The 9,795-nt window shown below is 60.4% G+C and overlaps 1 protein-coding gene across 3 annotated transcripts; it reads left to right on the top strand.

Moving 5' to 3' along the window:
* Positions 1-309: 309 nt before the first annotated feature.
* On the top strand, positions 310-9,622 carry TXLNA (taxilin alpha). Of its 3 annotated transcripts, none has more exons than XM_083810023.1 (11): positions 310-566; positions 1,021-1,170; positions 2,254-2,592; positions 3,086-3,177; positions 4,172-4,342; positions 5,058-5,252; positions 5,442-5,561; positions 5,862-5,936; positions 6,486-6,578; positions 6,970-7,065; positions 7,208-9,622. In XM_083810023.1, exons 2-11 carry the CDS (start codon positions 1,053-1,055, stop codon positions 7,556-7,558), a joined length of 1,650 nt encoding a protein of 549 aa, XP_083666149.1. In that variant the 5' UTR covers positions 310-566; positions 1,021-1,052; the 3' UTR covers positions 7,559-9,622. The 3 variants fall into 3 exon arrangements, with proteins under 3 accessions (XP_083666149.1, XP_083666151.1, XP_083666150.1); XM_083810025.1 differs by having other exon boundaries at positions 321-566; positions 1,021-1,065; XM_083810024.1 differs by lacking the exon at positions 310-566 and adding an exon at positions 591-687.
* The last annotated feature ends 173 nt before the right edge of the window (positions 9,623-9,795 follow it).

Below are 9,795 nucleotides of genomic sequence, written 5' to 3'. Positions count from 1 at the left end.
GAGGCATGTAACGGCTGTGAGGCGGGCACGCCCGGGGCTGTGCTGCTGACTGAACAACGGCCGCCGCCGGGCCGGGGGCGGGCCGGGCCCGAGACCTCTGTGGGGCTACGGGGGGCTGCGGGAGGGCTGCTGAGGGGGAGGGCTCGGGGCACGCCGGGAGTTGTAGTTCGGGGGAGGCCGCAGAGAGCCCCGCGCGGGGCGCGCTGGGAGTTGTAGTCCGCGGGGCTGCCCGCCGCGGCTGCCGCTTCTTGCCGGCGTTTCCCGGCGGGCCCCGCGAAGCCCGACGCTGATTGGGCGGCGGCGCGGGGCGGCGCATGCGTGGTGCGCGCACGGCGAGGGGCCCGGGCAGGAGCCGCTTCCTGCAGCGCGGGGCCCGGCGGGCGCGGGGCGGCGGCGTCGGGGCCGGGAGCGGGGCCGGGGCCGGGAGCGGCGGGGTCGGGAGCGGCGGCGGGGCCGTTCTCCTCCCCTCCCCCTCCCCGCCGGTGCACCGGAGCGCCGCCGGCTTCTGGCCGCTGATTGGCTGAAGGAGAGAGGGGCGACTACGTCACACCGCTGACGCCACCGGGGTACGTGCGTGACGTCATTGCGGTGCCGGGGGGGGGCACCGGGGGCGCTGCTCTCCCCCCTCCCCCCCGGTGCTCCCCAGCACGGGCCGGGGCCGGGGCCCCCAGGAGCTGCGGCCCCACGGCAAGGCGGGGGGGGGGGGGGGCGGCGAGAGCCGGCTGCGTCCCCGCGCCCGGGGGTGCCCCGGAGCTGCCCGGAGGCGGGGGGGGGGGGTGTCTGCCGTCCGTTAAACCCCGGGGCTTGGCCCCCGTTAAACCCCCGGGGCTGGGCCCCGTTAAATCCCCGGGTTTCTCTCCTGTTAAACTCTGGGGCTTCACCCCTGTTAAACCACAGGGCTTCGTCCCGTTAAACCCCACGGTTTCACCCCCGTTAAACCCCCGGGTCTTGTCCCCGTTAACCCCCAGTTTCACCCCCGTTAAACCCCGGGGCTTCCCCCCCCCGTTTCTCTTCCACCAGGGCTCGCCGGGACCAAGCAGGCACAGGCGGCGATGAAGAACCAAGGTGGGGAAGCCAAGGCAGCCCCGCGCCCCGCGGGCACCTCCGCGGCTGGCGGCTCCCTGCTGCTGGAGGAGGGCGACCCGGCCGAGGTCACGGCGGCGCTGGAAGGTGGGGAGGGGCCGGGGCGTGCGCCCGCTGCCTGCGGCTGGCGGCACGGGCAGGAGGCACGGGGAAACCCCGAGGGAGGGTTCCAGGCCGGGGGGTAGCGGGGCCGCTGCTGCTTCTGGGCGAGGGCGGGGTGCTGTGCGCACCCCCTGGTGCTCGGGCGAGGGCAGGTGTGGTTTCAGGGGCAGAAAGTCCTGCTTTCCTGCAGCTCCTGCGCATACATGGGTCTGAAGTAGTTACTGCTCCTTTTCTGAGGCTCAGAGTTGATTCTGGTGTGGATTTTTGATTTTTTTGATTTTTGTGGGCTGTTTGTAGGGCTTAAGCCTCCAGGGACCCCCTCCAGGGTTCCACACAGAACGTGTCAGCCAACCCTCCTGGGGGTAGCGTTGGGCGATCTGCTCTGTCATTAGCACTTGGTAAAAATAATTGCCTGGGAGACAAAAAAACGGGTAATCACGGGGGTGCTTGGTTAACGGTAACCTCGCCTTGGATGCTCACGCCTTGTAAGCGTGTGATGTAGGAAGTGCCCGGTGAATAGAGGTAGTTTAATAATAGAGTTAACGGAGTTAGTTTAATAACCCGCTGCTGTAAATCTCCCCTTTGGGGGAACTTTGGAAGCACAGAAGTGTGCCGAAGGATGCGCTGCCTGCTCTTCCCCGCGTGTCTGCTGCTGGGGACGAGACGCGTTTGGTCTGAGCCAGTGCAGCTGCTCCTACGTGTGGGAAGAGGGAATGACCCAAAAGCTCGGCTCTGGGGGTATCTGCAGGCTGCTCCTCTGAGGGAAAACTCGTGCACAACCTGCTTGTGCTAAAGGCTGGCGGGTAGGGGGCAGTTCTTGCTGTTGACAGATGTCAGGGGCTTGGTCATGCTCTCGTGATCAAAGGGGAGGCTGCCAGGAATGCACCTCCATTGTCAGGGCAGCGCCTGGAGACGCCGCCTGAACAAAGCGGCTTGTGTTGGTGGAAGTTCGGCCTGCCCCGTGCCGTGGGGTGCTCGGGGAAACCTCGCCCTGGCTGCGTGTCTCTGGGGAGCAGAGAATAGGCTGCGTGGGGGAAGCATCATGCTTTGTGTTCGCGTCTCCCACAGCTCCTCTCACGCAGGAGGACACCAAGTCCTCCCGGCCTGCCGTGCGAGACGTCTCGGAAGAGCTGAGCAGACAGCTTGAGGACATCTTGAACACGTACTGCGTGGATGCCAGCCAGGAGGGTCCGGGCGAGGACGGCGGGCAGAGCGAGCCTGCGGAGCCGGAGGAGGTGGAGAAGTGTCGCAGCGAGTCCCCGAGGAACGGCGAGCAGGAGCCGGGTGGCCCCGAGATGAACGGGGAGAAGGAGGGCACGAAGGGGACGGAGGAGTTCCGACCCGGCGAGGAGTGCGGGGAGCGGGATCAGAAGAAGGCTCAGGAGAAGAAGAAAGCCAAGGGCCTAGGTAAGAGGTGCCCTGCGGCGGCGGTGCCGCCAGCCCGAGAGCCTTGGAGCAGAGGTGGATTTTGTGCTGCCCTTAGCACAGCAAGCACCTTGGGTGCGTGATGTGCAGCAGGGTCTGGGAGCGGTACGGCATCTCCTTGTGGTGTGGGAGGAAACCGAGAGCTGCAAAGGCACTGACAGGTCCTGGGTGCTGCCCCAGCCTCTGAGTTCTGCACGTTTCCCCTCTGCGGGACACAGCTCGTCTGGGCAGCCCGGTGGTGGTTCCCTGCTCCGAAAACCAAGTCTCTCCCTGGCTGCTCTGATCGCTCGCCTGCTGCGCGCAAGGCGGGCTGTGGGACAGAGCCCTGGGGAGGCACTGGGGTTGGGAGCTCTGGCCCAGGGCATTCATGGCTGCGAGGCCTGCTTTGTCTCTGCTGTCCTCGCCTTTAGGAGCCAGAATTCTGCGTGAGTGATGTTTACTTTTTTTTTTTTTTTCATGCTGTGTCTCGTTCCAGGCAAGGAAATCACTTTGCTGATGCAGACGCTGAACACCCTGAGCACTCCAGAGGAGAAACTGGCAGCACTGTGCAAGAAATACGCTGAGCTGGTGAGTCCTTGCGTCTGCGTGCCAGGTGCTGGGGCAGAGGGAGGACGCTGCTGCAGCAAGCACCGGAACTGTGTGGTGAGGCAGACGGTGGCCGCAGGTTATTGTGCTCTTGGTGTTGGGAGGGGCGGTCCGGGAACACTCCTGTAGCTTTGTCGTGTATGTTCCGGGATCTCTGTGGTGCTGGATATCCAGATGTCAGAGGGCAGGCGTTGCTTGGTCTGGCTGGGCATTGTTGGTTTGACATCCTGTAGAGGTGTAAGCAGGGACAGGAGCATTTTTGGCAGGTCAGCGTGTAAGAGGGCTTCAGATACGCTTCGTGTCTGTCCCTGTAAGTGGAAGCTGCATCTCTTGCCCATCTTGTCCTGGTAGCGTACGTGGCCAGTTCTGCTGAGCCTGCGTTCCTCATCTCTGCAGGCAGGGCTGAGCTGTGAGCTGGCAGGCCCAGCTGCGACAGGACCACGCGGGTACATCTCCTGCCCCACCACTCAGTCACTGTGCTTCTGTTGATGATTTCTTAGCAAGAAACGTGTTTGGCAGAGCCAGCGCGCTGCTAGGAGCGTGTTGTAGAGCTGAGTACGCACATATTTCTCATGGGCCACGTTTAACCTGAGCACGTGCTGTATTCAGGGCAGAGGAGACCTGGGACTGTCCGCGTGCATCCCAAGGGGTTGTGTTCAGGTTTCCCTGCGGCTGGCCGTGTGCTCAGAGCTCTGCTCCGTGTGAGCAACGTGTGCGTGGAGCTGCTGGAGAAATGCGTGAGTCTGTCGGGTCCTGGTAGGATCCCGATTCAGGAAGGAGAAAGGCCCAGTCCAGGGGACTTTGGGCTCTGCATCAGTTCTGCTCTGCTCAAAACCAGCACCTTTTGTGTTATAAAACTCTTGTTGTCCTCTTACGGTACACAGAGCACTTCTTTGGTCCCCCTGTTCCCTCATACAGGCACAGCTTTGCCCTGGTCTGTTTTGCTACATCTGTGCCCTTTGCTCTCCTGCCCTAGCTGGAAGAGCACCGTAACTCCCAGAAGCAGATGAAGATCTTGCAGAAGAAGCAGACGCAGCTGGTGCAAGAGAAGGACCACCTGCAGAGCGAGCACAGCAAGGCCATCCTGGCCCGCAGCAAGCTGGAGAGTCTGTGCCGCGAGCTGCAGAGACACAACCGCACCCTCAAGGCAAGTGTCTCCCGGGCACTGCTCCAGGAGCTGCTTCCTCCCGAGCACTCGGATCGCTTGCTGCGGGGCTGGGAGCCTCTCTGGCAAGCTGACCTCTGCCCGTGGTTGCCCACAGCCTGATGACTTCCAGAGCAGGCGTTTAGTTCTGCTGTTAAGCCTTCGCCTTGCGAGGGAGAGGAGGAGGGCAGGGGGCTGACCCGCGTGGTCTCGTGTAGAGAAAAGCAGGGAGTTTTGTGGGCTGGCGCAGCTCTCATAGGGAAGGAGGGTGGGCAGTGCCCGGGATGCAGCGTGCCCCTTGGTGACTGCGCCAGCCGTGGCCAGGAGCAGCAGCGACTTGATCTAGCCGCTCAGTGGAGCTGCTGCTGTGCGAGGGAGTTCTCCGGGGTCAGCAAATTGCCTGCGCGTCCTTGTGCTCTGCGGTGCTGCCCGCTTCTGCCCTTGGGGTAACTCAAGGAGGCACCCAGGAGGAAGGGGCATGACTTATCCACCGTGCCCAGGCGTTCTGGGCTGTGTTCCCTGCAGAAATGCCGGGGAAGGGCCCAGGGCAGGCTGAGGAAGGGGTGCTCAGGCAATGGCCCATGGTCCCTTCCTGGTTGATACCAACGTTAGCGGGAGGCTGGCTGGGCTCGGAGCAGCACGGCGTGGGCAGCTTCGCTCACCTGCCTGCCCGCACGGAGCCTGACGTGGCCCTGCTGTCTCTGCCCTGCTCGTGCAGGAGGAGGGTGTCCAGCGTGCCCGGGAGGAAGAGGAGAAGCGGAAGGAGGTCACCTCCCACTTCCAGGTGACGCTGAACGACATCCAGCTCCAGATGGAGCAGCACAACGAGAGGAACTCCAAGCTGCGCCAGGAGAACATGGAGCTGGCGGAGCGGCTCAAGAAGCTCATCGAGCAGTACGAGCTGCGGGAGGAGGTGGGTTGGGGCGGGGGCCTGGGGCAGCCTGCTGGGGTGCGCCCGTTCTGCCCCGGGGAGCGTGTTTCTGGGCAGGGACTGGTGGGAGAAGGGGCCTCGGGGCTCTGGGGTCTTCCCTCGGGATCTCTGCCACCTGGGCAGCAGGGCCCTAGCCGAGCGTGTCAGTGACTGGTGGCGTTTCCTTGGCAGCACATTGAGAAGGTGTTCAAACACAAGGACCTGCAGCAGCAGCTCGTGGACGCCAAGCTCCAGCAGGCACAGGAGATGCTGAAGGAGGCAGAGGAGAGACACCAGCGGGAGAAGGACTTTGTAAGTCTCGCAGCAAGTCTGTAACGGTTGCAAGCAGTTAGCTTTTTGCCTTGTTCGTGGAGGTTTGTTGCTGCTGGGTTCCTACGCGCAGAGCCCGTGTCGGATGAGGCCATCCCAGGCCCGCTGTTTGCCCGGCAGTGACTGTGCCCCCAGCTGCCTCAGGAGCACGGCTGGAGCCCCCGCTCTGCCCTTGGCGTTTCTCCCAGCCCTCTGCTGTCTCCAGGCCAAGCACCAGCTGTGCAGCGCGTATCAGGAACTTCCCCTGGTGGCGGCGAGGTAACGGCTTTTGTTCTTCCCTAGCTGCTGAAGGAAGCTGTGGAGTCGCAGAGGATGTGTGAGCTGATGAAGCAGCAGGAGACCCATCTGAAGCAGCAGGTGAGCTACCTGGTCTGTGTGCGCTCAGCCTGCTTGTTCGTTTGCCTGCTAGTTTGTTTGTTTTCTCTTCCTCTCTCCCTCAGCGGGGAACAACCTGAAGTTGCTTAATCTGGAAAACACAAGGGCAGGACTGTTCCTGAGTTTGGTATCGGTGTGTCTGTGGCAGCGCAGAGTTTGCTGAGACCTCTTTCAGCTCTTCTGCCTTGTGGGAGAAAGGGGCCTTGGTTTTACCAGCACGTTTCCCAGTGCTGGGAGCAGTTGTGTGATCATGCTCTGCTGAATCAGACCCAGCAAGTGCTTCCTGCCAAGGCCAGGAGGTGTTTGCAGAGCACATCATTCTCTGAGGATGTTTCCCTAAGAAAGAAGAAATACTGTTCCGCATTTTCCAGTACCTAAAGTTGGCAGAGCAGCCCCATGCTGCTAGGTTGTTTGTCGTAAAGTTCAGTCACAAGATAACTAGCTCACTTCTTGGCTAAAATCTCCCCTCTCCCGGGGAAGGCTGTCGGGAGGTGCCATGGCGAGGAGCTGTAACCCTGTCTCTCCCTGCAGCTTGCTCTCTACACAGAGAAGTTTGAAGAATTCCAGAACACCCTTTCCAAAAGCAGCGAAGTGTTCACGACATTTAAACAGGAGATGGAGAAGGTGGGTAACGCTGTCGCTGCCTGTCAGAGCGTGTGGGCTGGAGGCACTGCCTGTCTCCTCGCTGCGTCTGTCAGCGGGATAAGCTGCAGCTCTGTTTTGTTGAGTTCTGCTGGCATTAAACCAGCCACGAGCTGGCTGCTGATAGAAGGTGGATACTGGACTTGCGGGGTGGCTGCTGCACCCCTCCTGAATCACAAAAAGCAGCGCTACCCCTGTCTCCTGGTTTGTGTTACCTGCTTGGTGTTTCCCACTTGACGCTGACAGCAACAAGGCAAGGAGACGTTGTGCAGGACAGCAGGATCTTGGTGTCTGAAAGCAGGTTGCCATTTGTGGATACACGAGGTGTGCCCCACTGTATCACTGGCTCATTTGTTCCCTTTCTGTCACTTAGATGACTAAGAAAATTAAGAAGCTGGAGAAAGAGACCACTATGTACCGTTCTCGCTGGGAGAGCAGCAACAAGGCTCTCTTGGAAATGGCTGAAGAGGTAAGGAGGCTCTGGCTTTCTGTGCTGAGGCAGGCATTTTGCGTGGTCTTTTTCCCCTGAAGTTCCCTTTGGGGTTTTGTCTCTCTCCCTTTCTGCCTTCCTCCCCAGTGTGGTAGTCTGAAAGCTGCCTCTCTATTTGCAGAAAACCCTACGGGATAAAGAGCTAGAGGGGCTTCAGGTGAAAATCCAGCGCCTGGAGAAACTGTGCCGAGCCCTGCAGACGGAGCGCAACGACCTCAACAAGAAGGTTCAGGACCTGTGTGCCCACGCGCCCCGGGCAGACATGGACCTGTCGGAGCCCCTGAAGGACCCAGCCCGGGAGGGCTCCGAGGCGGTGGCAGGAGGTGCCCCAGCAGAGCAGCGCCTGGCTGAGGATTGCCTTCACTCGGGAAAGCCAACGCACGGCACAGATCCTGCGGAGACGCTTGGAGAACTGAGCATAGGAGGCCTGGGGCAGAGTGGGACTGAGGAGGGCCCTCAGGGCGCTGACTGAGCCCCCCGTGCGGTAGGCAGAGGTAGGGCGAGGGAGGGTAGCGTGAATGTTTCCAGACTCCGATGCCCCTCTCCTGGTCCTTGGACAGGTGCAAGAGGACAGCCCTCCCTGGGCTTCGAGATTTCCTAGCGTAGGTTTTTGGAGGGTTTTTAAATTTTTATATATATATATATATGTGTGAGACATATATATATATGGTATATAAAACCTGTGCAGGGCAACGTACACTTTATATATGAATATATACGGAACCTAGAACGACCCACCTCCCTGCGTGTGCGTGAATAACTAATATATGGAGACTCAACTGATTGTCCCTTTCACTAAAAGACCTTGTCATTGGCAGGCTGTGACTCCCCCAAAATCTCGTGCAGCTCAGGAAAGCAGGTGCATGGATCGGCCCCAGCCCTCCTCCGGCTCGTGGCACGGGGACAGCTGGGTGCGTTGCTTCCTCTGCCTTCACGGCGACACTCTCACGTTGAGTGACAGCAAAAGAGTTGAGCGAGGGAGAGCAGAAGCGTTTCCCAGCTCTGGATTCTCCCTCCCTCCTCTGCAACAGGCAGGAGGGAGCTCCTGGACTTGTTATTGCTTTCTCATGCTCTGGCTGGCAGCTCTCTTGAGTATGAGCTGAGCAAACGAGGGCGAGAGAGGCTGTTTCCCCTCTGTATGGGTTTTGTGTATTGAATGGGGACAAAAAGAAGCAAACTGTGGACGCCTGGTTCACCCAGGCCTCCTGCAGGGTCTTTGCTCTTCCCAGAACCTGCCAATGTCTCGATAGCCTTATGATTCACAGTTGCCTCTTTGCTATACGCACATGTGCACAAGTGTATTAAACAGTTAATCCAAAGGTCTAACTCCGAAGTGTTTTGCACAAGCACGTGTGATCAGTTGTGCAAGGGGACGGGGAGGTCCTTCCAGCTGAGCTCTGCCCTGCCTCAGGACCACCCCTTGGCGCTGAGCGGGGTGGTCCTGGAGGCGTTCACGGAGCTGGGGCTCCAGGAAGATCCAACCTGTGTCTGCTCCGCGACCTGCTGAAGCTGAACCGCTGGGACCAGCACAGGACCGTGCTGCGGGCTGGTCCCTCCTGCACTCAGCCCCCCGCGGGCCCTCCAGTCTGCACTGGCGCTGCCCGGCCCCCTCCTTGCCCTCTGCCTGGTCAGAAGAGCAGCTCCCGGGTGCCAGCTGCCGCCTGGCCTGAGCTGCCGCCGCTGTGTCTGGGTGCGAGCCGCAGCCTCTGCCCGCAGGACCAAGCGCTCGCCCACAGGACCCGCTTGTGCCGGGAGGGCGTTGAGAGACACGTGAGGCTTGCTGGCACGGGGCTTGGGGGAGTTCTCCTTAGTTTCTCAAGACTTCCTCTTTTCACTGTTGTTTTGGGAGACCTCTGCTTCCTTGAAACCCTTCCTGCAGCTTCTCTACAGCAGACTTTATTTTCAGCATTGCCTTCCTTCTTGCTTGAAGCTGAAGTGAGCTGGCCTGAGCAGTTCCTTGCGGTGGCTGCATTCAGTGGAACAGCCTTGGTTTCTTTTCTGGTGATGCAGCTGCTCTTGCATCTTCTCTCTGCAATTGTACGGTGCCCTTGCGAAGGACCTGCCCTGGGAGCAGCCTGCAGTAGGTGCCTCTGCATCCCCCTTTCCTCCAGAGGAAGTCCAGCGAGTTCAGGCTTAATGACTGCGGCTGTCTACAGAGTCCAATAAGCCTCTGTAGAGCCACAGTCTTGAACATCCACTAGGATACGTTCCCTGGAGTTCCGTGGGGCTTTTTCTTCTAGCTCTGCACCGCCAGCATCGCTTCCTCCTGCATGGGGACGCATCTGCCTCTGCCAGGGGCCTTCTGGAGTGAGTGAATGTAGCTCTGGCCCAGCAGGAGCCCCCAGTTCCCCGGCAGCAGGGCTGGGCGAGGGCTGCAGCCTGGCTCTGGGCTTCTCTTCTTGCTCTTTCAAAGAAAAATCTCATAGAAAGTCACCACCACAACCACCACCCTTTTTTTTTTTTCTGTTATGGTACAGATAACCTCCGCGGGGGGCTGGTGTATGTATCTTGGTACCCAATAGAAGTGCACACAAACTCACTGCTGCTGTCTGTGTTATTTCTCGGGCGTTAGGGCCGTGTTTGGGAGCGAAATGGGGGACGCTGGCTTGTGGGGTGGGAGTGGGGAGGCTGGGAGGGGGACTTCAGGTGCAAAGCTGCCGGCACATCCCTGCCTGAGGGGAATGGGTGGGGGTCTGTGCCCAGGACCCC

The sequence above is a fragment of the Anser anser genome (genome assembly GCF_964211835.1).
Source record: "Anser anser genome assembly, chromosome: 24".
NCBI classification, from domain to species: Eukaryota; Metazoa; Chordata; class Aves; order Anseriformes; family Anatidae; genus Anser; species Anser anser.
Note: the sequence above shows the minus strand (reverse complement) of the source record. Positions and strands in the feature narration are given on the sequence as shown.

Bases quoted from the DNA above. Each gene is read 5' to 3' on its own strand.
- TXLNA (XM_083810023.1), top strand. From the start codon at position 1,053: ATGAAGAACCAAGGTGGGGAAGCCAAGGCAGCCCCGCGCCCCGCGGGC. The intron at 1,171-2,253 runs GTGGGGAGGGGC...CGTCTCCCACAG, and splicing joins GGTCACGGCGGCGCTGGAAG to CTCCTCTCACGCAGGAGGAC. The intron at 6,579-6,969 runs GTGGGTAACGCT...TCTGTCACTTAG, and splicing joins TTAAACAGGAGATGGAGAAG to ATGACTAAGAAAATTAAGAA.